This window comes from Pyricularia oryzae, chromosome 3 (genome assembly GCF_000002495.2).
Source record: "Pyricularia oryzae 70-15 chromosome 3, whole genome shotgun sequence".
NCBI classification, from domain to species: domain Eukaryota; kingdom Fungi; phylum Ascomycota; class Sordariomycetes; order Magnaporthales; family Pyriculariaceae; genus Pyricularia; species Pyricularia oryzae.
This window is the reverse complement of record NC_017849.1, coordinates 1,315,125-1,337,455: the sequence shown is the minus strand read 5'-3', so window position 1 is coordinate 1,337,455 and position 22,331 is coordinate 1,315,125. Positions and strand designations below refer to the sequence as shown.

Sequence of the window (22,331 nt, the reverse complement as noted above, 5' to 3'; positions counted from 1 at the left end):
CTGTATGCATTTTAATTTTAGGGATAAAACGGAAGGTTTTTGCAGTAACGATCTGGTCGAATTCAGACGCTAAAGCTGCTAACCATTTAGCACTTTCAGGGCTTTTTAGGGCCTGTTGGTAGCTATTTGGTTCGCCGTCTTTAGTGGGCTTTTTCTTTGTTTTCTTTTGGGTTTGATAACAAAGATAATGCACGTAATCGATATCCATAGGATCTGGGTTTTCGAACTGCGAATTTAACTCCATATTCTGTATTTTAGGTGCCGAAAACACCGGAACTTCCGTTATTTTAGGTGCTGAATTAGGCACCGCTACCGTTATAAGCTCTGGGGGGCGAACAGTAGACTGTACAGGCCAGGGAGGAACTGTAATTGCGGGAGGTAGGGGATTATTATCCACTGGATCCAAAGTTTTGGCGCTGTAGATTTCGTCTTCAGGTTCAGAATTAGAATCCCCCTCTAAATCTGGATTTTCCCCCTCTGAAATCTGTAGCGTTTCCCCTGGAATAGCCAAATTTTCAGCGGGTATACCCTCTAAAATTTTTACGGTAGAGGTTTTATATACGGCCCGTCTGGCGGGGGCGTAAACCAACGCTGTAGAATTGGATAAATGGGCTAAAAGCCTTACTGTTTCCGTTCGGGGAGCCAATTTGTTGGATTTTTGGCGTTTTTCCAGCGGTATAATAGCCTGGCATACGGTACCAATAACCCGATAATGGCCTAAATTAGGCCTGTGTGGTAATCCAGGTTGAAATTCGGAATAAAATTCCTCGTAGGGTGTTAACTCCCTGTTAGTTACCGCTGTACGGTTAACTAAATCAACCACGGCTGACAGTAAATAACACCATAAATATAGTGGTAGACCTGCCGCTAAAATGGTAGACCTTAGCCTATCCAAAATAACCCTAACGGACCGTTCCGTTAGCCCGTTTTGGCCATGGTTGTAGGGGTTGGAGGTGCTAAAATTAACACCTTTACTTGCAAACCAATCTTGAAGCTCTGTATTTACCTCGTGCCCCCCATCAAAATGAAATTTAGTGGGGTAGCGCCCGTACGTAGCTTTTAAAACCTTAAAAAAGCCTTTAATAGCCACTAAAACCGTAGGTCCGGCTTTATTCCGTAGTGAGATCGACCACCGAAAACGTGATTTTCGATCCACTAATAACAAAAATACGGGTTTTTTATTGTGAGGGTTAGGTTTAAGGGTTACTGTATCACCCTCTATGGAATCGAGGATATTAGGGGGTGTAGGGAGTGCCCCTTTATTTGTACGCCTAACAGAGGTGGCTTTAATGCAAGTAATGCAGGTAATAGCCCTAATTTTGTCGAAATTAGGTAGACCGTCTGCGTTTTTAGCGGTCTTTTTAAGCAATAACAACCCTATATGCCCTAAGCGCCTGTGCCATAACAGGGCTTTTTGGGCCTGGATTTCGTCACAATCGCCTGTAATTCCGTCTCCTTCAGCTGTTACCCAACCATCGGTAGTTCGATTTAGGCTTAAAGGGAGGTAATTTACAGGGGCCTGCACTAATTCCGGTACTAAAGGAGGTTCTAACAACGGATTTCTTGTGTGGGAAACCCCCTCTTTTTCGGTATTAGCCCCTTTTGTATTAGGCTGCTTAAAAGGGTCATCTAGCGGCTTACCGGGCCTACGGGGCCCAATCTCACGTGGATTTTCAGGGGTTTTTGCACTAAATTTCTGCATTACAGGTAAATCTACGGTTATATCCTTATTTTGTTTGGGATTTAACACTTCCGTTACCGTATTTTCTCCCGGTTCCGAATCGGTGTAGATTTTATAGTCGTCTTGGTCTTCAGGGACTATATTATTTAGTTTTACCTCCAACGGGGCTGCGTAGCCCTTTGTAACCCCCTGTAAGGTTAGGCTAGAGGCGGTGCTATATTCACCAATTACACAGGCGTAATTCGAAACCGTAGATGTAGTATTTCGAATAAGGATATCGCACCCTTTTACCTCCAAACAGAACGAATTTTTGGCGGTATTTAGGCGTCCCCACGCCTTGCGATCCCGATCGTACAGGGTATTTTTTAATAATACGCCCCCTGTATTGTAGTGTATTAGCCCACTAACGATATTTATTCCAAACGAGGGGATATATAGCACGTTATTTAACGTAACCTCTCTAAATTCGTCAATTTTGGAGCCATACCGGACCTGTATTTTAACAGTTCCAGTGCCAATAGGCCTAACAGGGCCACCTCCGGTACCGATTTCGACTGTTGAGCCGGGGGTATAATCGGTAAAAAATTGCTTATTTGCAAAGATATGGTGCGTGCTACCTGTATCGTACAGGACCGGGTAGCCTAGCCGTCGGGGCTTAGGGTCCCTATTTACGCCGCTTCCAGGCTTCGTCTTAGCCTTAGAATTAGTTGCTAATACCTGTGGTTTTAGCGTTTTACCGGTATAATCGGGTTCCGAATCCGATTCCGAACATAATTCTATAACCCCGCTAATAGCGGAATTAACCTCCTGTTGCAGTGCCCGGTACGGTAAATTACCGCCCGAATCGCCTGCCTGTTCCAGGGCGTTATACGCTGCGCAAACGCTAACGTCACCTGGAATCGAGCCCGTAAATAACTCGAAATCCATTGAAATCATGGAAGTTCCAGCGTTCGATTCGCTGGAATTGGAGGATTTATTATCTTTTGCAATAGCCGAATCCGAATTAGGGGTTGATTTGCCCTTTTTTCGTGATTTGGAGGTGCCGTCCTGCCCATTATTTTCCTTTTTAGCGTCCTTTTTAGCGCCTTTTTTCCCTGATTTTCGACCTTCAGCCCTGTAATTAGTGGCTTTGGCAGTTGTAGAGCCTGAAATCGAATTTTCGGATATAAGGTCCGCCATAAGGTATTGCAAATTTAATCGATCCGAATTTTGGCCTATAGCCTGCAGGGCCCGTTGGGTACTGCGTTGGCGTTCGGTCCAGGTAGGGAACGTCCCCTCCAGGGCCCGTAGGTATTGATTTCGTACATCGATAGGGCTAATTTGCACGTTGGCATTCGCTAATCTAGCTACCAGGGAATTAAAACGGCTGTTAAATTCTGGTATTGACCCTCTAAATTTCGAAAAATTTAGGGCGTGAAATTCCCGATATAGCGAGTCTCTGCTAATTTCGGGTGCAACGGAATAGCTATCTTCCAGGGTCTTATAGGCCGTTACAGGGCTGGAATGCCATGCAATGGATTCTAAAGGTTCCTTGGTTAGGCTGTCTTTAATAAGCAATAATAGGACTGATTGCTCATGTTCCGGTAGGCTATAGCCAATTTCAGGGTTGGAAATAAATTCCGCAGCTTTTATAGCCCTGAATTGTACTATAAGTGCCTGTTTCCACAGGTCGTAATTGCTAGCCCCTACTAATTTGCAATTTTCGGGGAAGGAAAATACCCGTTTTGATAGTTCTTTACCTATCCCGTCACCTAGAATTAGGTTACCGGGTGGATTAGGTGGTGCGGTAGCGGTATTAGCGCTAAAAATCTGTGGGTTGGCCTCCAGATTACCGCTATTGGGGGTATTAATACCCGCAATACCACTAAAACTAGTGGGTTCACCATTTTTCAGCGTCAACAGAGATGTTAACTGTTGAATTGTGTGCTGAAGTTGATCCAATTGCGTAGTTAACGCTTTTAATTGCAGGTCTTGCGCCTGTAATTTAGCGGTTAGAACTTCATTCGGGCTGGATTCAGGGCCCCTATCCGGTGGAATTGGGCCTGGGAGGCCCGACATAGGGCTGTCTTCCATTGTAGGGTGGCCTGAATTATAGTTAAAAACTAACCTAGTCGCCTAAGGGTAAATACCCCAATCTAGGATTTTCTATAGCCGTTTGCCTTCTAACGGTTACAGGCCTATACTTGCCAAATATAGGGCTTATTGCTATTTTCAATGATCGAATCCACTGAAAATACAGGGTTGGAATCCCTAAATCCACAATTAATGGGTGCCCTGGTATTATTTGTACCGATCCAGGTGCACTAGCGATCGAAAGTTCAATTCGCTAGGTGGGTGCAGGGTAACCTGCAGGGTAATTTGCAGCGTTCGGTTAGTGGATCACTGGGCTATTAGCGGGCGAATACAGGGGTTTTGGCCCTGACTCGTTAGCGCAAACCCTAATTAACGCACTAAAAATTTGAACCAATCGCAATAGCGATGCACAACCCATAAAAACCACACCAAAAATTTTGGGATTTGCAATCGAGCGAGCGCTGCAGTGCCTGAAAATTGGGCCTGAGTCAAACGCTAATATAGCGACCCCTCACTGTAATTACAGGGGGGATAGGTGCTAACGTAGCACCTATAACCAACAATTTGCACAAAAACAGCAATATCTTCGTCAATATACGTGCTGCGGATATGCGACAATAACCAAATTAAAGCCTGAAAACAGGGCTTTCCAATAATGCAAAGTGCGCTTTAGTGCACTAGCTAGAACCTTTCCGGGCTCATAACCTGTTAATAAAAATGGTGCTAACAGGGGATATAGGGGTAAACCCTAGGTGCGGCGTGGTAAATAACCAGTGCTAAAAGCGCTGAATAATAGGTAGAAATGCACTATAATTTTGGTACTGATAAATAATTGGTTGGGGGAGATTTTGCTTTATTTCCCTTACATACTCTCCGACATCGAAGTGGGGGTCCGCACGCCAGAAAAGGTTCCGGTGCCGCGAATGAATTTCCGAAAAACTAATTTGTATGGGTTTTTGAAAAAACACCCTCATTTGCATACAAACCATCTCTGGGTTTGCATTTAAACGTTGACTTGGTGAAATTTTCAACCCGGTACAGGGTAGCTGACTCGCAGGTGCAGGGTGGGTATTAAACCCGGTACAGGGTAGCTAACCCCACTCGCTGACCTTTAAATTGCATTCCTGCATTAACAAAGTAACGGAATTCCACCATTCCCCACTCCACTTCGGCACTAAATAAAATTGGCTATATACAAATAAAAGTGGGCTTATTACATGCAAAATAATGCATATAATTAACAAAACCTATTTCTGTTCCCTTACAGCCGGGTGTGCTAAAATATAGTGGGGGCAAACCCGTAAATGCGCTAGAAATCAAATTGTTACAGCGTATTATCGGCACCCTAATGTATTTAATGCTATTAACGCGCCCGGACATCGGTTTTGCGGTTCAATGGTTATCTCGTTTTTTAACGAAAGCCACTACAATCCACTTAACGGCAGCTAAAAACCTACTTCGCTACTTAGCAGGTACTAAATCCCTAGCAATCTGCTACGGAAATAGGGTAATTAAAGCTAATTTACCACCTAACTCTTTGATTGGGGGTTTTAAAGGCCTAAAATTACTTGGTTTTAGTGACAGCGATTTTGCCGGGGCTAGGGAAGATTCAAAATCCACTTACGGATATTTGTATACCCTATCTGGGGGCCCTATAACGTGGAAGTGCAAAAAGGCTAGTACTATAGCTTTAAGCACCCCAGAAGCCGAAACCGACGCCTTAGCGGAAGCCCTGCGTGAAGCACAGTGGCTTAAAAGCCTATTTACAGAGATTGGACTACCTGTAAAAGGCCCTATTGCAATATTTGGAGATAATACAGGCTCTATAGCTAACGCACACAACCCTACGCACCACCAACGTACTAAACATACGTTATTAAAATTTCACTACGTAAGGGAGTTAGTTACAGAAGGATTAGTGACCCTAAAATACCTGGAATCCAAACAAATGCCCGCTGACGGCCTTACAAAGCCCCTAACGCTTCCAATTCACAAGGTTTTTTTAGAGCTTATAGGGTTAAAACCCCTGTAAACTTAGTTTTTACCTATTGAATTGTAGGGCACCTAGTTAGTTCGTTAGCTAACTACCACCATTTTTCTCCTTTGTTTGCAATTATTGGATTTTTGTTAGCCCGACACCAACCGATCTACCCAAACCTACCCTGCTCAGGTTGATTATTAAGCAACTTATACCGACCTTATACCCGAAGTCGAATCCGAATTTAATTAGCTCGCGTTTTGGGCGACCTAGCGATTTTTAATCTACCCTATATATTAAACTTTTCTGGGATCCACAACAACGAACAGCCAGATTAGCTACCTGGCTTAGTAGTAAGTTCCGTTGGTTATAATCTGTAGGTCGTGGGTTCGAATCCGGGGGTTGTTACAATTCTGGGGGTCTTTTTCAATTCGGGGGTTCAGTCAATCGGGGGTTTGGTACAAAGGGCTTATTCATCCAGGGGGTTCGCACCGGGGGTTCGAGTTGGGTTGGGACACAAGGGGGAATTTCTTTTGTTTTTTTGTTTTGGGGGTTTTATTTTACGTACTTTTCTTTTCCGACTTTATTTTTGGATTAAGTAGCAAAAGAGAGGGGGTGTTAATTATATGCATTATTTTGCATGTAATAAGCCCACTTTTATTTGTATATAGCCAATTTTATTTAGTGCCGAAGTGGAGTGGGGAATGGTGGAATTCCGTTACTTTGTTAATGCAGGAATGCAATTTAAAGGTCAGCGAGTGGGGTTAGCTACCCTGTACCGGGTTTAATACCCACCCTGCACCTGCGAGTCAGCTACCCTGTACCGGGTTGAAAATTTCACCAAGTCAACGTTTAAATGCAAACCCAGAGATGGTTTGTATGCAAATGAGGGTGTTTTTTCAAAAACCCATACAAATTAGTTTTTCGGAAATTCATTCGCGGCACCGGAACCTTTTCTGGCGTGCGGACCCCCACTTCGATGTCGGAGAGTATGTAAGGGAAATAAAGCAAAATCTCCCCCAACCAATTATTTATCAGTACCAAAATTATAGTGCATTTCTACCTATTATTTAGCGCTTTTAGCACTGGTTATTTACCACGCCGCACCTAGGGTTTACCCCTATATCCCCTGTTAGCACCATTTTTATTAACAACGTTTTATCCCTATTTATATATATTTGGAAATATTCGTTTACCTTTTTTTTTAATATCGACGGAAATACCGCATATATTTGAAAAATTTCGATTTGCATTATTTGGCAAATATTTGCGAAATTAAATACCGTTTCGTCTAAAAAATTATATGGATTTTCTAAATAATTATTATTTTTTTCCCAAATTTATATAAAAATTTTTAACGTAATAAACGGAAATATTTTGTTAAATATATATATAAACGGTAAATTCCTATACGTGGTAATATTTTGCGTTATAATTAAACGGTTATATATTTGGTAAATTTCGTACGCGTTTAATTATTTTTTATAAATATTTGCCCGTTCGTTCCAATATTTCCTCCTATTATCCTCGTTATACGCTCGTATATTTCCAAATAATTATTTCCCGGGAACAATTAATCGGTAACGGGTATAATTATATTATATATTGGGGAAAAAACGAAATATAAATTCGGGCCCCTAAAATTTTATTTTCGGAATTATATCGATCGGATTGGTATTGGTAATTATCGAATAACAATCGTTCGTATTTTTAATAAAATATTCGTTTGGATTATTATTTTGCGTAATTACCGTTTGGTTTTTTTTTGCAATTTCCATAATATCCACCAATTTCCGCCCTATTTTTTTATATTTTCGGCCTGGTACCGTAATTTTATAATTTTGTAAATAATTTTTAAAAATACGCGTATAATTTCGGTTGCAATCGTCGAAATTTTTTTTTTCCAACTTTTAAATTCGTCGATATAATATTCCAGCAGGAAATCCCCCTTTTTTCGTATTATAAATTTCCCAAAATTACAAATTATTTTAATAATCCATACGTTTTTTTAAATAATTATTACCTTATTCGGATATTCCGAAAAATTTGCTGTAACGTTTTTTAACGTTGCCAAATCGATATTTTGTTAATCGTTGGAACGGATTCCAAATTTTTTAAATATACGGTCCAAAAATTCGTTTTCGTTAGGATTTTCGAATATATTCGGGATTGTAAATTATATTTGTTATGCACGTCGGTTTAACGGATTTATATCCGATATAGCGTTTTTTTTCGTTTAAAATAACGGTTCGGAACGGGTGCTGGTTAGCGATATAACCCTGGTGGTAAAATTGCAAAAAGTTTAAATTATAACAATTTAACCGGTATTTTTTGTGAGGATCAGGCCCCTAGACCTACCCTCAGAATCACGTGAGGATCAGGCCCCTAGACCTACCCTCAGAATCACGTGAGGATCAGGCCCCTAGACCTACCCTCAGAATCACGACTCGGCTCCACACCGAGCCAGGGATCGGACAAGGATCCACTACCTCCGGATTTAAGCGCGTCTCTTGAGCGCGTCGACGATTGTAATTTCTCTCTTCTCTTCAGTTTAGAATTTTCGTCGATAGCGCCTAATACACTGAGGTTCTCCAATGTATGCCTGGCCGTGACATTTTTAGGAATTTACGTAATAGTAATCCACAAATGTTAAACGCGTTGGCGTACGGAATTTGTAATTATTATAATATCCCCGTTGCTATTTCCGAATACGGCGTTAACCGAGGAAATTAGCAATTTAAATACCTTTATTTAATTTATTTGTATTGCCTAAATTAATAATATTAATTAATGTTAATAGGAATTGTATAATCGCTGCGATCGGTAAAATAATATAACAAATTGAACGTAATTTAGTCTCTGTCTTCTAGCTATTTACATGCTCGTCAGAATCGGTTGAAGATTCTTTACGTGTCATGAGATCACGTGGTTAAACACGTGATATCCTTACATGCATGTCTGCCCATGAATCAACAGAACTGGCATTTCATCTTGCAAAAGGGAGTCAATGACCCAGGAAACGAAAAGCTAGCTTCCCAAAGAGCCTGAACTATCTTGGCAACTGAAACAGGCCTTATTCTCTCTTGTGTGAATAGATAAACTCCCCTCAAACAGACCGTCGCCAGCTTTGTTTTTGGTTTCTTCATCAGAACACCGTTCCCTGCGCCTTTACTCCTTCGCACACCTGCGAGACCATTTGCTTGGCCACGTTTGGCAATACCTTGGCGCAAATGGTCTTGCCTCGCGGCCATAACCACGCAAACATCAACACAGGCCTGAGCACTCGATGTCCTGGGAGGAGCTGCAATTTTCATTGCAATAGCCAAATTCCATGAATCCATGTTGCCGGTATTTGATCGTTGGCCTCAGTGAAACACTTCGTGGCTTCCTCCAGAGTCCAGCCTCGTAAGCTTGAAATCGTCCCCGAAGCGGTAGTCGTGACTTCCAATTTTGGCCACAGCGGCTGAAGCCGAATGAAAAAGCAGTAGATGACGACTGCGTATCACATGAAGGGGCAAGCACCACCCAATATCGAAATAATAGTTCCCTTGAAGGCGGAACCTTATATGCCCCTAGGCACTCCATCATGTGAAAATGGGCTTTTTTTCTTTAATTAAAATCAAATCATACAGCCACGGTCACTGTTGATATCTCAGCACGAGCTCAATCATATGAGCGGAATTTGTTCAACCTGGATCAACTGTAGCAATACTTGCCCTTCGCGTGACGCTACACTTATCCAACTGGTAACACCCTCATGAAAGGCATTTGTCACGATCAAGCGTCAGCACAAAATGCACTGGAATATATCAAAACGTCCATTTGTGACCTCCGGCTTACTGACCGGAATAGCTTGTCTACCGACAAGTGGCAAGGTAAACGCTAGTGTAGAACTGTACATGCACAGCAGCTTCGCGCATTGTACCTAAGGGAAGGTATGCAAGAAAGTCTCTTAGCTTTAGCAAACTCTAAGTAATCTGCACTTGGATGAGTTTTTGAAATCACCTGCAGGATTTGGGCTGCATTTATTCATATATAAAGGACTCGACTTCCCACATTCTTTTGGTCCTGGGTTCTCTGGATCCATCTTGCCATGATCATAGCAAAGCTACTTCCATCCCAAATTCTCGATCACTCGCAACCACTGAAATCATTCCGATTACATCCTTCTCTCTACAACAAACTACTTGCGACTATCAGCAACGAAGGAGAATCCAGGAACGAGTATATATTGCTCTGCATCTCCCATCAAAGGTCCACGGACGTCTTTCTTACCAACCACACAAGAAACCAGAAAAAGGTATTTGATTTCCAACCCAAGCTCCAACAACAATCATCAGTCAGTCTGACCCCAGTCCAGCCGGCACAATGTCTACGCCAACTCCCACCAACTCCCCAACCAGCTCTCCCACCAAGGCGGCGCCGTGCTGTGGTCCAACACCCACCAATTCGCCCGCCACTTCACCCAAGCCCAGGAGGACGGCGGCGGTACCGACGCCGAATAACTGCCCCACTCCGGGGCCCAAGAGCCCTTCTCTCTCTGGGTCGCTGCCAGCCCCCAAGCCTGGCACGGTGGCGCCACCACCAACACCCAGCAGCTCGCCCACGCGGCGACGCATGGCCCCCTGCCCTCCACCTCCCCCTTCTTCGCCGGCAGCGCCCAAGACGGGCAGGGTGACGCCACCGCCAAGACTGGGCGACCCGGCTCTCCGGGAACGCAGGGCCCCTCCCCCTGCCCCTCCACCTTCACCTGCGCCGCCGACAGCCCCCAGGCCCTGGAAGAAGGGCGTCAGGTCGGACGAGGCCATCCGAATGGCCAAGAAGCACTTTGGGGCGCAGTGGGAGGGCACCACCGAGGAGCGCCTGCGCCGCGTCGAGGCCAAGAGGTACAGGCGCTGGCTTGGAGCCGCCGGCCGCCCCGCGGTGCCGGACAAGAGGCGCCGTGACAGCGGAGCCAAGGTGTTCCTGCGCGGCGCGATTGCGGGCTGGAGGCATCAGAGGCTGCGGGAGGGCCAGGTTGACGAGGTCAGGGCTGGGATGGGGGGACTTGAACTCATGGAAGAGTGATGCGCAGCCGCAGTCACAAGCGGAGTGAGTCAGTGGGAGGCTGGGAGCATTTTACATGGCTACGTATGATGAAGATTTGTTTACGTACACCGAATCGCAGACTTGATACCCTTTGGCATGTCGAAAATAGACATTTTGTGCGGATTTATGTTTAAGTTTGTTATTTTTCATCCGCTCCAAAATGTGTCCTTGTCCAGTCAGTCGTGACTCGTGAGGCTCGTTCACTTGCATCTACTGCCGCATGGAAGTTGACGAGGACTAAGTTCCTCCTTCAACAAGATCTGATAAATAAAGAGACCCCGAAAACGCATATTTTTTGGACCACATCTTCTGTTTACGACCGCTGCAACGACAGCTCAACGCAATGTCGCTTTCTGCGGCATTTGTCGTCATATTTGCTCAGGAAATTGTAGCAGCCCTTGAATCATTGATCACCCCCACAGTCACACGAAAGTAATAAACTGCGGTGAGCGGATCGCAAAGAATACATAGAGACTGCGTTGGTTTCTCAAGATCCAGTGAGTCAAATCGGGCTTCTCAGACGCTGCTCAGAACGTGAACTCTTGGTGCACAAGACTGCTTCAACTGACCAGCAAACAGATGTGGCTTCATGATCGAGGGCCAGCTTTATGTTCGGCAGCCTGTGGAAGTCGTGCAGCGCCGTGATGGTTTCAGTCAACGGATACACGACCTGCTGGTGTTCTTTGTGAACAAGCCTCCTTGAAGCATCGACACAGAAATATTCTAGTAAATATAAAATTGTATTCATGTCTTGACCTTATCAGTGTCCATCCGCATTTAGTTGGATGGCGCGTCGTGGCCTGTGCAATGACGCTGGGCGACATGCCAAGTGGCCAGGGCCCAGGTGTTGATAGGCGTTAACGTTGCGTACCCCCTGTTCGGCACCCCCCCTGTTCGGCACCCAAAAATAACAACACTTTTATTTTTATCCTCCAACTTCTATTATAAATATCTCGATGAATCTGTCACTTTTGGATTTACTTTTTTCTGATTTTAATTCTCCATTTTCCAATGAAGCAATATACTGAAAAACAGCTTATATCTGCAATTAACGACGTCAATAATGGCAATCCAATTGCAAAAACCTCCCGAAAATGGGGAATACCTAGGTCTACACTTCAAAGTCGACTTAAAGGTTCTCAACCTTATAAAAAAGCACAAAGCCCTTTTCAAAGGCTTTCCACGGAACAGGAAAAGCATTTGGCTGATTGGGTACTTACCCAAACAGCTTTAGGGCTTCCGCCAACGCATCAAGAATTACGCTTTTTTGCCGAACGAATTCTTCAAGCCGCCGGAGAGACAAAAGGCCTTGGAAAACGTTGGATAACTCGTTTTTTGGCTCGTTATCCAATCCTTAAAACCCAAAGGCCCCGTCGAATAGATAACGCCCGGGTTAATGGCGCTACTACGGAGGTAATTAAATCTTGGTGGCTTTATATTACGAACCCGGTTATTAACGCTATTAAACCGGAAAACCGTTGGAATATGGACGAAACCGGTATAATGGAAGGCAAAGGATCTAATGGCCTAGTATTAGGGCTTAACGAGATCCGGCCGTTGCAACGAAAAGAGCCCGGAACGCGTGGTTGGACGACTATAATCGAATGTATATCGGCTACGGGCGTTGCCCTCCCTCCCCTCGTTATATTTAAGGGAAAAAACGTACAACAACAATGGTTTCCCACGGATTTAAGCCCTTTCGATAATTGGCAATTTCATGCAACCGAAAACGGGTGGACAAATAACCAAACGGCTATCGAATGGTTAAAAAAGGTGTTTATTCCGTATACCCAACCTTTAACCCCTGAAAAGCGGTTATTAGTTTTGGATGGCCATGGATCACATATAACGGACGAATTTATGCTTCTTTGCTTGCAAAATAATATTCAACTCCTATATTTACCCCCTCATTCGTCACACGTTCTTCAACCATTGGATCTATTGGTTTTTGGGCCGTTAAAAGAAGCTTATCGACGTCAACTTGGATTTGTTAGCCAATTTTGCTGTTCAACAGTTATTGGAAAACGAAATTTCCTACTTTGTTATCGAAAAGCCAAATTAAAAGCATTTATAGCAAAAACCATTCAATCTGGTTGGCGTACAACGGGGTTATGGCCGGTAAACTTGGTTAAACCACTTTTAAGCCCTTTTTTGTTAGAAAATAGCAACGCCAACGTTATAAAAGATAAAAACAACGGTTTGCAAAGGGATAAAACACCGGAAAGCCCAGCCCAAAAAATTAACGACCCGTCTTTACTTATTTGGAAAACCCCTAAAACGACCCGAGATATCCGACTTCAACTGCAAAAACTTTCCCAATCCAACAAAACCAACGCTACTTCACGTCTTTTATTTGCAAAAGTCCAAAAAAGCTTCGAAGCCAAAGATACCCTTTTGGCTAGCGCCCAGCAAAAAATCAGCTTATTGGAAGCACAACTGGAGGCAATACGGCCGGTTAAAAGGAGGAGGGTGGTTCCGGATCCAAACGAGCTTTTGGTTAACAAACAGAACATTATTGGATTGCAGGAAAATGATATAGAAAATTTGGAACCTTTAGCTGATGAAGAAGAGGTTAATGAACCGGAGAAGCGTGAAAACGATTGTATTTTTGTCCGTTGATAATTTTATATTTAAATCAGTTTATAAAAGTAGGCATTTCGTTGTTAGATTTTCAGGGTGCCGAACAGGGGGGGTGCCGAACAGGGGGTACGCAACGTTATGGGCAGTCTTTGGGCAGTCTTTGGGCAGTCTTTGGGCAGTTTTACATCGGCTTGCAGGAACGTCCTTGCTTGCACTTTGTGCAGCGGCCAGAGGGCGGATCAGAGTTGTAACAAACTGCGTTAGTGCCAAGGAGCATTTGTTTACCTGCGAGGCAAAAGTTTAAGCAGCCAAGGCACTGGACGGGGCGCGGATCAGGCAAACGGGACGCGGATTTGACGAAAAAACGATTAAACGTTTGAAAAAGAACAAAAAGACCGAAATAACTTATCTTCCTCAAACATGATGGCGAATTCAGCTAACAATCAAAATAAACGACTGGGAAGGCAAATGCGAAAAAAGTTAAGCGGCAAAAATGCCAAACTGATAATTATCATAATGGCGGTTTGAAAATAATGACAGAAAAGGCCTAAAAAACTCAACACCAGCCAATATGATGCTCAAGCTTCTCGTGGACATGATCCAGCGTCGAGAACAAAAAGGAAACCCCCGCCGCGGTACTTGCCAACCTACTACACGTCCACTTTTTACTTTAATCTCTTGCTCATTTCTGGAGTACTTAATTTATGCTGCCATTCAACCTTGGTGACTTCGTCTACACAAGTACCCTCTCGGCATCCCAATGGCGTATGGAAAACCAGTTCACGGAAACGTCCACAAGATTGGGGGAAATGATTTGCTGCATAAATAAAACAATAGAATAGCAATCCACAAAAGAAATGAGAAACCATGCTTTGATTCGGAGTTAAAAATGCATGTCGTAAAGTTCGCTAAATTACGGAATCCCGACCAAGTTCTAAGGGTGTGATCTTCTCGTCCATAACGACGAATTTTTCTTGTTAATTTTGCCAAAAGGAGCAGGAAAAATGGGTTTCACCCTCCTTTACGCTGTAAATCCGGCGCTAATAAAACCTAAAGGCCACAGGCCGGGTTCCCTTACAACAATATTATATATCTTTTTCGAAAATTAGCAGAAACCGTTATATAGCGCGTAAATTTCCTATTTGGATTACCACAAAAATACGTAACTTGAAAGGGGTCGTGTTTGCAGTGGTAAAAGGTTTATCCCGGGTAACCCGGTCGAAAAGCTATTTCCAAGCCCTTTTCCCATTTTCTTTACATGGGTAAAGTACCGCCTAATTGGGAAGAGAGAACTTTATTAACGAGAATATCACGCCCTAAGTTCTAACTATGTTTTAGCCATCAAAAGAGTTATGTGAGAGTAAACACGATCAACGCCCAAAATAAGCGTCGAATTATCCAGCACCCACAATATCTTATTTGGCATCCAATTTTTGAACAGGAAGGTGGTGTTGACACTTGCTAAAAAATAATTCCTTTAATATTCAGCAGCGACAAATCACCTGACCCACCAAGCCCAGCAGGACGCCGGTGCCACCCACCCCCAACAACCTCCCCTGAGGACCAAAATTCCTTATATCCCTTCAATGCTGGCAGCCCCAAGCCTGGCAAGGTGGCAATATCCCCGCCACCCAGGAACTTGCCAACCCGACGACCAGAATTCCTCATGTCCAGCCGTCAAAGCCGGTTCTAACCTCGCCGCCAAGGACACCACATGCCAATGCAGCCAATGCCTCACACTATCCTGACCAAAAGCCCCAGCCTCCTCTGCCTCCCATCCGTGTATACATCCGGTCACAGCAACATCACCAACACCCAAGATGACCAAGAGGATTTGTTCGGAGACTCACCAGAGGAGATTGACCCCGAGATACTACAAGAGATCCTCGGCAAAGACCGTGAACAAGAGGCCGAGGACGAGGGCCCGGCCCCGGCCCCACAAGGCCACAACCCAGTCTCCTCTTGCCGCGCAGGCCACAAACGCCAAAAACCCTCGGCGTTGTGGAAACGGGCCAAGCAACAGTAATAATCATCGACGATGATGATACATCCTCTAACGGTTCCTACCAAACGAAGAAAATTGCCATACCTGAAGACCCTCCACATTCGGCCGAGGAGGAGAGGCGCCACAAGGCAAGGGAAGAGGGGATGGAGCACTCAGCTCCAGCTATCCAGCACTCACTAGTATCCACGTGCAGATCCATCCAGCAATAATCTGCACTATGTGTTCTTTTTTTTTTCTCTCTTTTTGGTGGGATTCCCGCACACGTTAGAGACGAGGCGTGGTGACAGACGAGGGCGTCATGTAGAATGGCTGTAAACTGTAAAGTAGCTGCAAAAGAATTACGCGATTTTATTAAGCTAAAAATCTCTCCATTTCCAGCCCACGATCGCCTGCATTGTGCATTATGCGTTTGGGAGTTGGGAATGGTTTGGTATACTGGCTGGCCAGACGGCTTTGTGCAGAACTTTTCACTCCTAATGACCGAATTCGGCTTACAGACCCGATACGGGGTGTGGCAGGTTTGGGTGGAGTTTTGGTGGAAAAGATTCCAGAACGTGTTTGTGCAATGTTACTATTGGGTGGGGTTAGAAGTGGATATCGTTGAGTGATGGATAGACCGTGGTAGCCCTTGTGGAATCTACCGGCCTAGACATGGCCGAGATACTCACATTCTTGACAGCGGCCCTGCCAGCAGCCGCAAGGTCCCAATCTCCGACGTCCTGGAAACAGCCAAGCGGCAGTAGTGGCCGTCGACGAGGAAAACAACGACGACAACGACGACAACGACGACAACGACGACAACGACGACAACGACGACAACGACGACAACGACGACAACGACGACAACGACGACACGTCCTCGCCCCGTTTCTACCACACCGAGACCATCACCTTCCCCGACGGTGAGGGGGGATACCCAATGTGGTTGGGGATTAGGGTTGTCTACCGGAATGTGGTTAATTTAATATTGAACCACAACTCGCCTCAATTAACAACAGATGGAGCCTTTCGCAATGTGTTTTACTGTATTAGTGGCAGTCTATAACCTTGGGGTCAGTAAGCTAGACCTAGGTGGTCGTATATCCAACACAAATCGGATAACGAGGTGGTGCGACAGTTCGCCGTGTATAGACGACAGTACCCCCATATGCGCCATGGAGCCAGGTCGTATCAAATTAATCATGCCCTAACTCGGCCTGAATTTATCATACCCAAGGTATACTGCATGTGTTTTGCAAGCACACCCCCGCTTGGTGCGACTACTGTTGTTACTCCAACACGTTCGTCAAACAGTACACGTAGCATGAAGGGAAAAAATACCCTCAGGCTACACCAGAATCTACCTATGGCTATCTGTAGAAAGCAAAGAGTTGGACGGAAGAGATAAATAATAAACGAAAAAAAAAAAAATCCATCGCGATTCAATCGTCATGCCGTGTGCACGCATAATGCCCAACCACAACGCCTGGACGTTTGATTTACCTTCTCCCTACGCGGGGTAGGAGCTTTCCCAGATCGCGCCTGCCTCTTTGATCAAAGCAAAAATGAAGTACAATATAAAACATCGACAAAAAGTGAATCCTCATGATCTTTGATGATCAAGTGAATTGGCCCTGGCCGCGGATTGAACGCGGGACCTCTCGCATTTGTGTTCTAATATCGAATTTAGTGCCCAAAGCGAGAATCATACCACTAGACCACCAGGGCTGTTTGGATAGATTTGGATGTATGAAAGCGGATGAAGATCTGCCTATATACGAAACTTTCTTGTCGGAGGGAGTTTTGGCAAAAAGTAAACAAAACATACAATACCGACAAAGCGAGAATTATACCATTAGATCACCAGGGCTGTTCCGATTGACTTGGATGTATGAAAGCGGATGAAGATCTGCATATATACGAAACTTTGTTCTTGCAGGGACAGTTGGCAAAAAGTAACAAAACATACAACACCGAGGATTCCCCAGTGGTCACCCACCTGAGTACTAGTTCGGCCCTCACTGGGTTGACTAGGGGAGAGCGGACGGGATCCCGTATATTCCAGTGGGTATGGTCGTATGTGGTGGCTCGGTGAGGAACAACTGATTTTGGTAGCATGGCTGACTACGTACGCACCCCTTTGGGGGTGGGAACATGAAAGGCGGAAAACACATCCATGACAGTAGCAAGCCAGGGGAGTTATTTCTGTCGCCCAATTGCAAGATTCGCTGCGTGATCCACCCTCTCTGGACTTTTCCAGATTTCTCCAATGTCAATCGAATCAGCTTCTTTGGGAGTTTGGGTAAGGTCCATTGTCCGACGATGAAGCTGCGCAGTGATGGGTGAGGGAAGAAATCAGGTCTTGAGCACAAGAATCAAAATTGTCGTACTCTTTGCGTGAATGCAGTCAAGAGTCGCGCTTTGGCGCCCGCTAAGTATTCGGGTTTCTTTGCTATTATTTGCTATCCTTCCCATTTATGGTACTCTAACGTTTTGTAACCCACGTGGCACGCTGACATAGACAGCTTTGCGAAAAGTATAATTGATACCAACCTAGTTCTTTCTAATCGGGACTATGCAGTAAGCACAGTTTGGGAGACTGGGTGGACACATGGGTCGGGTATATTGCACTAACCCAAGATACCCACAAAGGAAACATAATAGGGAACGCATCCAAACGTAAACCGAACTCGGAGACTGGCACTTGACGCCCCTGACCTTCGAAATAGTCTGCTGCCTGACACATACACACACACACACACACACACACACTCAACCACCACCACCACCTCCTCCTCCAAACAAGCGATATTTATTAATAGGCACCCTGAAACAAAGGGAAAAGTCTCGCTATGCTGTGCAGATAACCGCAAAATACAGTGCAGGCATTGAGACGTACAAAGTTACGCACAGAATGGCGGCAAATGAAGGAGGAGGACGCCGGGCCCAAAGACTATCGTGCAGCAACTGAATTTGATTGTTGCCTTGGTTTGCTATGATTCTTGGGAGAAACAAGCGCCTGCATGCTCTCCAGGCTCAAACAGATACCAAATGGCTATGGATTATCGACTGGACCCAGCGCCTTCCCGGCTGACATCTGTCACATCCTTGTACCCTCTTCACGTCGTACCTGCAGAAAGAGCCGCAAATCAAGTTGGGGGTCACGGTGTTGAAAACGGATTTATTTACTCAAAAGCTGGATTTTGTGGTCCTGTTTCTCCCAACGATATCACAATACGGCGCTCGCAAGGAGATGGCTGTACCCCAGTTTTTCTGCGATTCCTTATACAAAAGTTGTACCTGTTGCGCGCGTGGCTGTCTTGAAAGCCTGGAGTCTGACAATTAGGAATATTTGATTAGAAACAGCCAAAGAGTGAAGGCAGCTCAAGCCAGGGGCGAATGTGAGGGCAAACACTGGTGACATGGTCAAGCCCTGAAAAGCAATCTTTCCAACAAACTCCCCCGCCACTCCGTCTGCTGCCGTGGTTGGAGGCTTTGCAGCGCTCAAGACGGGTATCAACATCATACCTCCGCGTAACTCCTTGCAACCGTCTTCAGCTGCCAAGCTGTGAGAATATTTGCCTAAAAGTGTTAACGTGTGCCATTGAAGGCCAATCTTTCAAAATACCTCTTGGACCAGGGTCGCACTTCGTTACCGCCTGGCTTGAGCTGATATGCATCGCTCCAAGTAATGAAGTTTGGTAGGTAAGGTAGTACCTACCTAGGTAGGTACTTTACCCACCAACCTGGGGACAATTTCACGCGATGCAAGAGCGATCAATTGAGGCAAGATCTATGGTACTCGGACAGGGACCTGTTAACAGCAGACAGATGCAACACGCCAAAAACCAATCTGTCAATTGATTGCCCGCGACCACCTCCACATCCACCCCAACCCATATTTTGCGTCACCGGACCAGACCTCGACTCGACGGGCATCATCATTCTGGCTCTGTACATTTCCACAGACAGTTGACCTTGGGTGAACCCCTCGGCACCAAACTTGGCAGACGCACCCCAGGCACCATGTCGTCCCCGGAGAATTAAGACCGAGGATCCATTGCGCAGAAATTGGAGAAATCTGCTATTTCTGCACGCTACACGGTACCGTCTCCGCCATGCCAAATAGCCTGAATTGGGGACAAGAATACCTTCTCCTCACTTATCCCCACCGGCCCGATGGCGCATCTCAATTGCTTGGCTTGCATTTGACAAACTACCACGAACTACATATATTCTCTCAAGTCACCATCTCACAGCCCGACATGGCCGAGTTGAGCGACATAGCGTCCTTTCAACTGGCCGTTTGTCACTGCAGCGCGCGACAGGCTACACCCAGATGATGCTCTATTCACTGGTCCTTCTCGGCCTGGCCGCCATTGTGCGGGCCGAAGATGGCAGCGCAGCATGGCTCCGGTATGCGCCCCTCGATGACGCCGCGGCTGCTCGCTTCAAAGCCCCCGATGCGATCGTGGCGCTCAACAGCACGCAGACGAGCCCAGTCTTTACCGCGGGGCAGGAGTTGCAGAAAGGCTTCAATGGCATGCTCGGCAAGAACGTCAATCTTGTTTCCTCGCCGGAAGACCTCGACCCCGAAGACAAAGATTCTCGCATCATCGTCGTCGGAACAGCTGCCCAATTCACCGACGAGACCACCCTCGGAAACCTAACATTCTCCCCCGGCGACCTCGAAGAGGATGGCTTCTACATGTCCACTCGCGGTCGTGTTGTCCAAATCGTTGGTCAGAACGAGCGTGGTGCCCTGTACGGCGCTTTCGCATACTTGGCACGCATTGCCAAGCATGAGTTCTGTGGCAAAGACGGCATCGACAACCCTCACCAACCAATCCGCTGGGTGAATCAGTGGGACAACCTCGACGATACTGGCACCCACGGGTCCGTCGAGCGTGGCTATGCCGGCCCGTCTATATTCTTTGCCAATGGTGGTGTCGTGGCCGACATGACGCGGGCTGCCGAGTACGCTCGGTTGCTCGCTTCCATCCGCATCAACGCCGTGGTGGTCAACAACGTCAACTCCAACCCGCAGATCCTCAGCCCGGGCAACATCGATGGCCTTGGACGGATCGCAGACGCCTTCAGGCCGTATGGTGTCCAGCTCGGTCTGTCGCTCAACTTTGCCTCGCCCCAAACTTACGGAGGTCTTGACACGTTTGACCCGCTCGACGAGCGCGTCATCAAGTGGTGGGAGGATAAGACGGACGAGCTGTACGCGCGTATCCCAGACATGGCGGGCTACCTCATCAAGGCCAACTCGGAAGGCCAGCCCGGACCGCACTCGTACAACCGAACGCTTGCAGAGGGCGCAAACCTCTTTGCGAAAGCGACCAAGCATCACGGTGGTCTCGTCATGTTCCGAGCCTTTGTGTACGATCATCTCGCCGACTGGACAAACCCAAAGCTCGACCGCGCAAAAGCCGCGGTGGATTACTTTGAGGGCCTAGACGAGGAGTGGGACGACAACGTGATTGTCCAGATCAAGTATGGGCCCATCGATTTCCAGGTCCGCGAACCGCCCAGCCCACTGTTTGCACACCTGCCGACTACGGATACTGTGATTGAACTGCAGGTCACGCAGGAGTACCTTGGCCAGCAGAACCACCTCGTGTACATGGCGCCGCTCTGGAAGGAGATTTTGGGCTTTGACTTGCACATCGAGGGTCAGGAGAAGAGTTTGGTCCGTGATGTTGTGGCAGGAGAGCGACCCGGCGGCAAGAAGCTGAGGCTTAGTGGCTCGGCGGCTGTTGTCAATGTGGGCACCGACGCCAACTGGCTCGGCAGCCACCTCGCCATGTCAAATCTGTATGCTTATGGCGTCTTGGCCTGGGATCCGATGGCAGACTCGGAAGCCATGCTCAGGGACTGGATCAAGCTCACCTTTGGACACGACCAGCTCGTCGCTGACACCATTGTCAAGATGTCGATGGAGTCGTGGCCTGCATACGAGGACTACAGCGGAAACCTGGGCATCCAGACGCTTGCGGATATCTTGCACACCCACTTCGGCCCCGGCCCGCAGAGTCAGGACGGCAACGGATGGGGCCAGTGGACTCGCGCAAACGCAACCTCGGTCGGCATGGACCGCACCGTCGCGACGGGAACTGGCTTCTCTGGCCAGTACCCACCAGAGGTCGCCCAGCGCTTCGAGAAGATCGAGACAACGCCCGACAATCTCATCCTCTGGTTCCACCATGTACCTTGGACACACGTGCTCAAGTCGGGCAAGACGGTCATCCAGCACTTTTACGACGCCCACTATGACGGTTCCGCCTTGGTGCAAGAATTCCCCCTCCAGTGGCGCGCGCTCCAGGGCCACATGGACGATGAGCGATTCGAGCACATGCTGTTCAGGCTCAACTTCCAGGCTGGCCACGCTCTCGTCTGGCGGGACAGCATCTGCAACTTTTACAACAACATGACGAGCATTCCCGACGAGAAGGGCAGGGTCGGCAACCACCCGTACCGGATCGAGGCCGAGAACATGGAGATGGAGGGCTACCGCGTCTACAACGTCGACCCATTCCACATGGCCTCGGCTCGTCGCGCTGTCATCACTACCTCCAACACCACCACCGGCGCCAACAGCACGGATCCTGGCACCGTCTGGGCCACGCTCGATTTCGAGGATGGAATCTACGATGTCGCCGTCAACTACTATGATGTCATGCGTGGCCAGGCAGACTACGTCCTGACCATTGACAACAAGGTGATAGGGCGGTGGAGGGGTGACAACGAGGACCGGCTGGGTAACACTGGAACCTTGAACCTAGACGGGCACTCGGCCACGAGGATCCGCTTTGAGAATATAGACATCAAGAAGGGGGATGTCCTGCGGATTGTGGGCACGCCTGACGGCATCGAGGGCGCTCCTCTTGACTATGTTGCCATTCTTCCGGATGGGATTGTTGACTAGAGAATTCCAAGTCGAC

At 46.7% G+C, this 22,331-nt stretch overlaps 7 protein-coding genes and 2 non-coding genes across 9 annotated transcripts; 5 read left to right on the top strand and 4 right to left on the bottom strand.

Moving 5' to 3' along the window:
- Positions 1-6,380: 6,380 nt before the first annotated feature.
- MGG_16673 (uncharacterized protein) lies at positions 6,381-6,843 on the top strand (the record flags this gene model as incomplete). Its single annotated transcript, XM_003711530.1, has 3 exons — positions 6,381-6,495; positions 6,653-6,721; positions 6,785-6,843. Coding segments are annotated over 3 exons (243 nt in total), but the record flags the coding sequence as incomplete, so codon positions are not given.
- A 1,640-nt stretch (positions 6,844-8,483) lies between these two features.
- On the bottom strand, positions 8,484-9,073 carry MGG_16672 (uncharacterized protein; the record flags this gene model as incomplete). The annotated part of the gene is made up of 2 exons (XM_003711529.1): positions 8,484-8,501; positions 8,849-9,073. The coding sequence occupies 2 exons, from the start codon at positions 9,071-9,073 to the stop codon at positions 8,484-8,486; spliced, it is 243 nt and encodes an 80-aa protein (XP_003711577.1).
- Positions 9,074-10,100: 1,027 nt separating this feature from the next.
- Positions 10,101-10,799, top strand: MGG_15214 (uncharacterized protein; the record flags this gene model as incomplete). The annotated part of the gene is made up of 1 exon (XM_003711528.1): positions 10,101-10,799. The coding sequence occupies one exon, from the start codon at positions 10,101-10,103 to the stop codon at positions 10,797-10,799; it is 699 nt and encodes a 232-aa protein (XP_003711576.1).
- Positions 10,800-11,163: 364 nt separating this feature from the next.
- On the top strand, positions 11,164-11,523 carry MGG_16671 (uncharacterized protein; the record flags this gene model as incomplete). Its single annotated transcript, XM_003711527.1, has 2 exons — positions 11,164-11,252; positions 11,400-11,523. 2 exons carry the CDS (start codon positions 11,164-11,166, stop codon positions 11,521-11,523), a joined length of 213 nt encoding a protein of 70 aa, XP_003711575.1.
- Positions 11,524-15,129: 3,606 nt separating this feature from the next.
- On the top strand, positions 15,130-15,426 carry MGG_07648 (uncharacterized protein; the record flags this gene model as incomplete). Its single annotated transcript, XM_003711526.1, has 1 exon — positions 15,130-15,426. The coding sequence occupies one exon, from the start codon at positions 15,130-15,132 to the stop codon at positions 15,424-15,426; it is 297 nt and encodes a 98-aa protein (XP_003711574.1).
- Positions 15,427-15,669: 243 nt separating this feature from the next.
- MGG_16670 (uncharacterized protein) lies at positions 15,670-16,632 on the bottom strand (the record flags this gene model as incomplete). The annotated part of the gene is made up of 4 exons (XM_003711525.1): positions 15,670-15,714; positions 15,901-15,976; positions 16,074-16,347; positions 16,617-16,632. The coding sequence occupies 4 exons, from the start codon at positions 16,630-16,632 to the stop codon at positions 15,670-15,672; spliced, it is 411 nt and encodes a 136-aa protein (XP_003711573.1).
- A 382-nt stretch (positions 16,633-17,014) lies between these two features.
- Positions 17,015-17,112, bottom strand: MGG_20128. Its single transcript has one exon. It is a non-coding gene; the product is annotated as a tRNA-Pro (tRNA).
- Positions 17,113-17,346: 234 nt separating this feature from the next.
- On the bottom strand, positions 17,347-17,462 carry MGG_20334. The gene has a single exon (XR_001729789.1). It is a non-coding gene; the product is annotated as a 5S ribosomal RNA (ribosomal RNA).
- Positions 17,463-19,723: 2,261 nt separating this feature from the next.
- On the top strand, positions 19,724-22,315 carry MGG_07646 (alpha-glucuronidase; the record flags this gene model as incomplete). The annotated part of the gene is made up of 1 exon (XM_003711524.1): positions 19,724-22,315. The coding sequence occupies one exon, from the start codon at positions 19,724-19,726 to the stop codon at positions 22,313-22,315; it is 2,592 nt and encodes an 863-aa protein (XP_003711572.1).
- Positions 22,316-22,331: the final 16 nt, after the last annotated feature.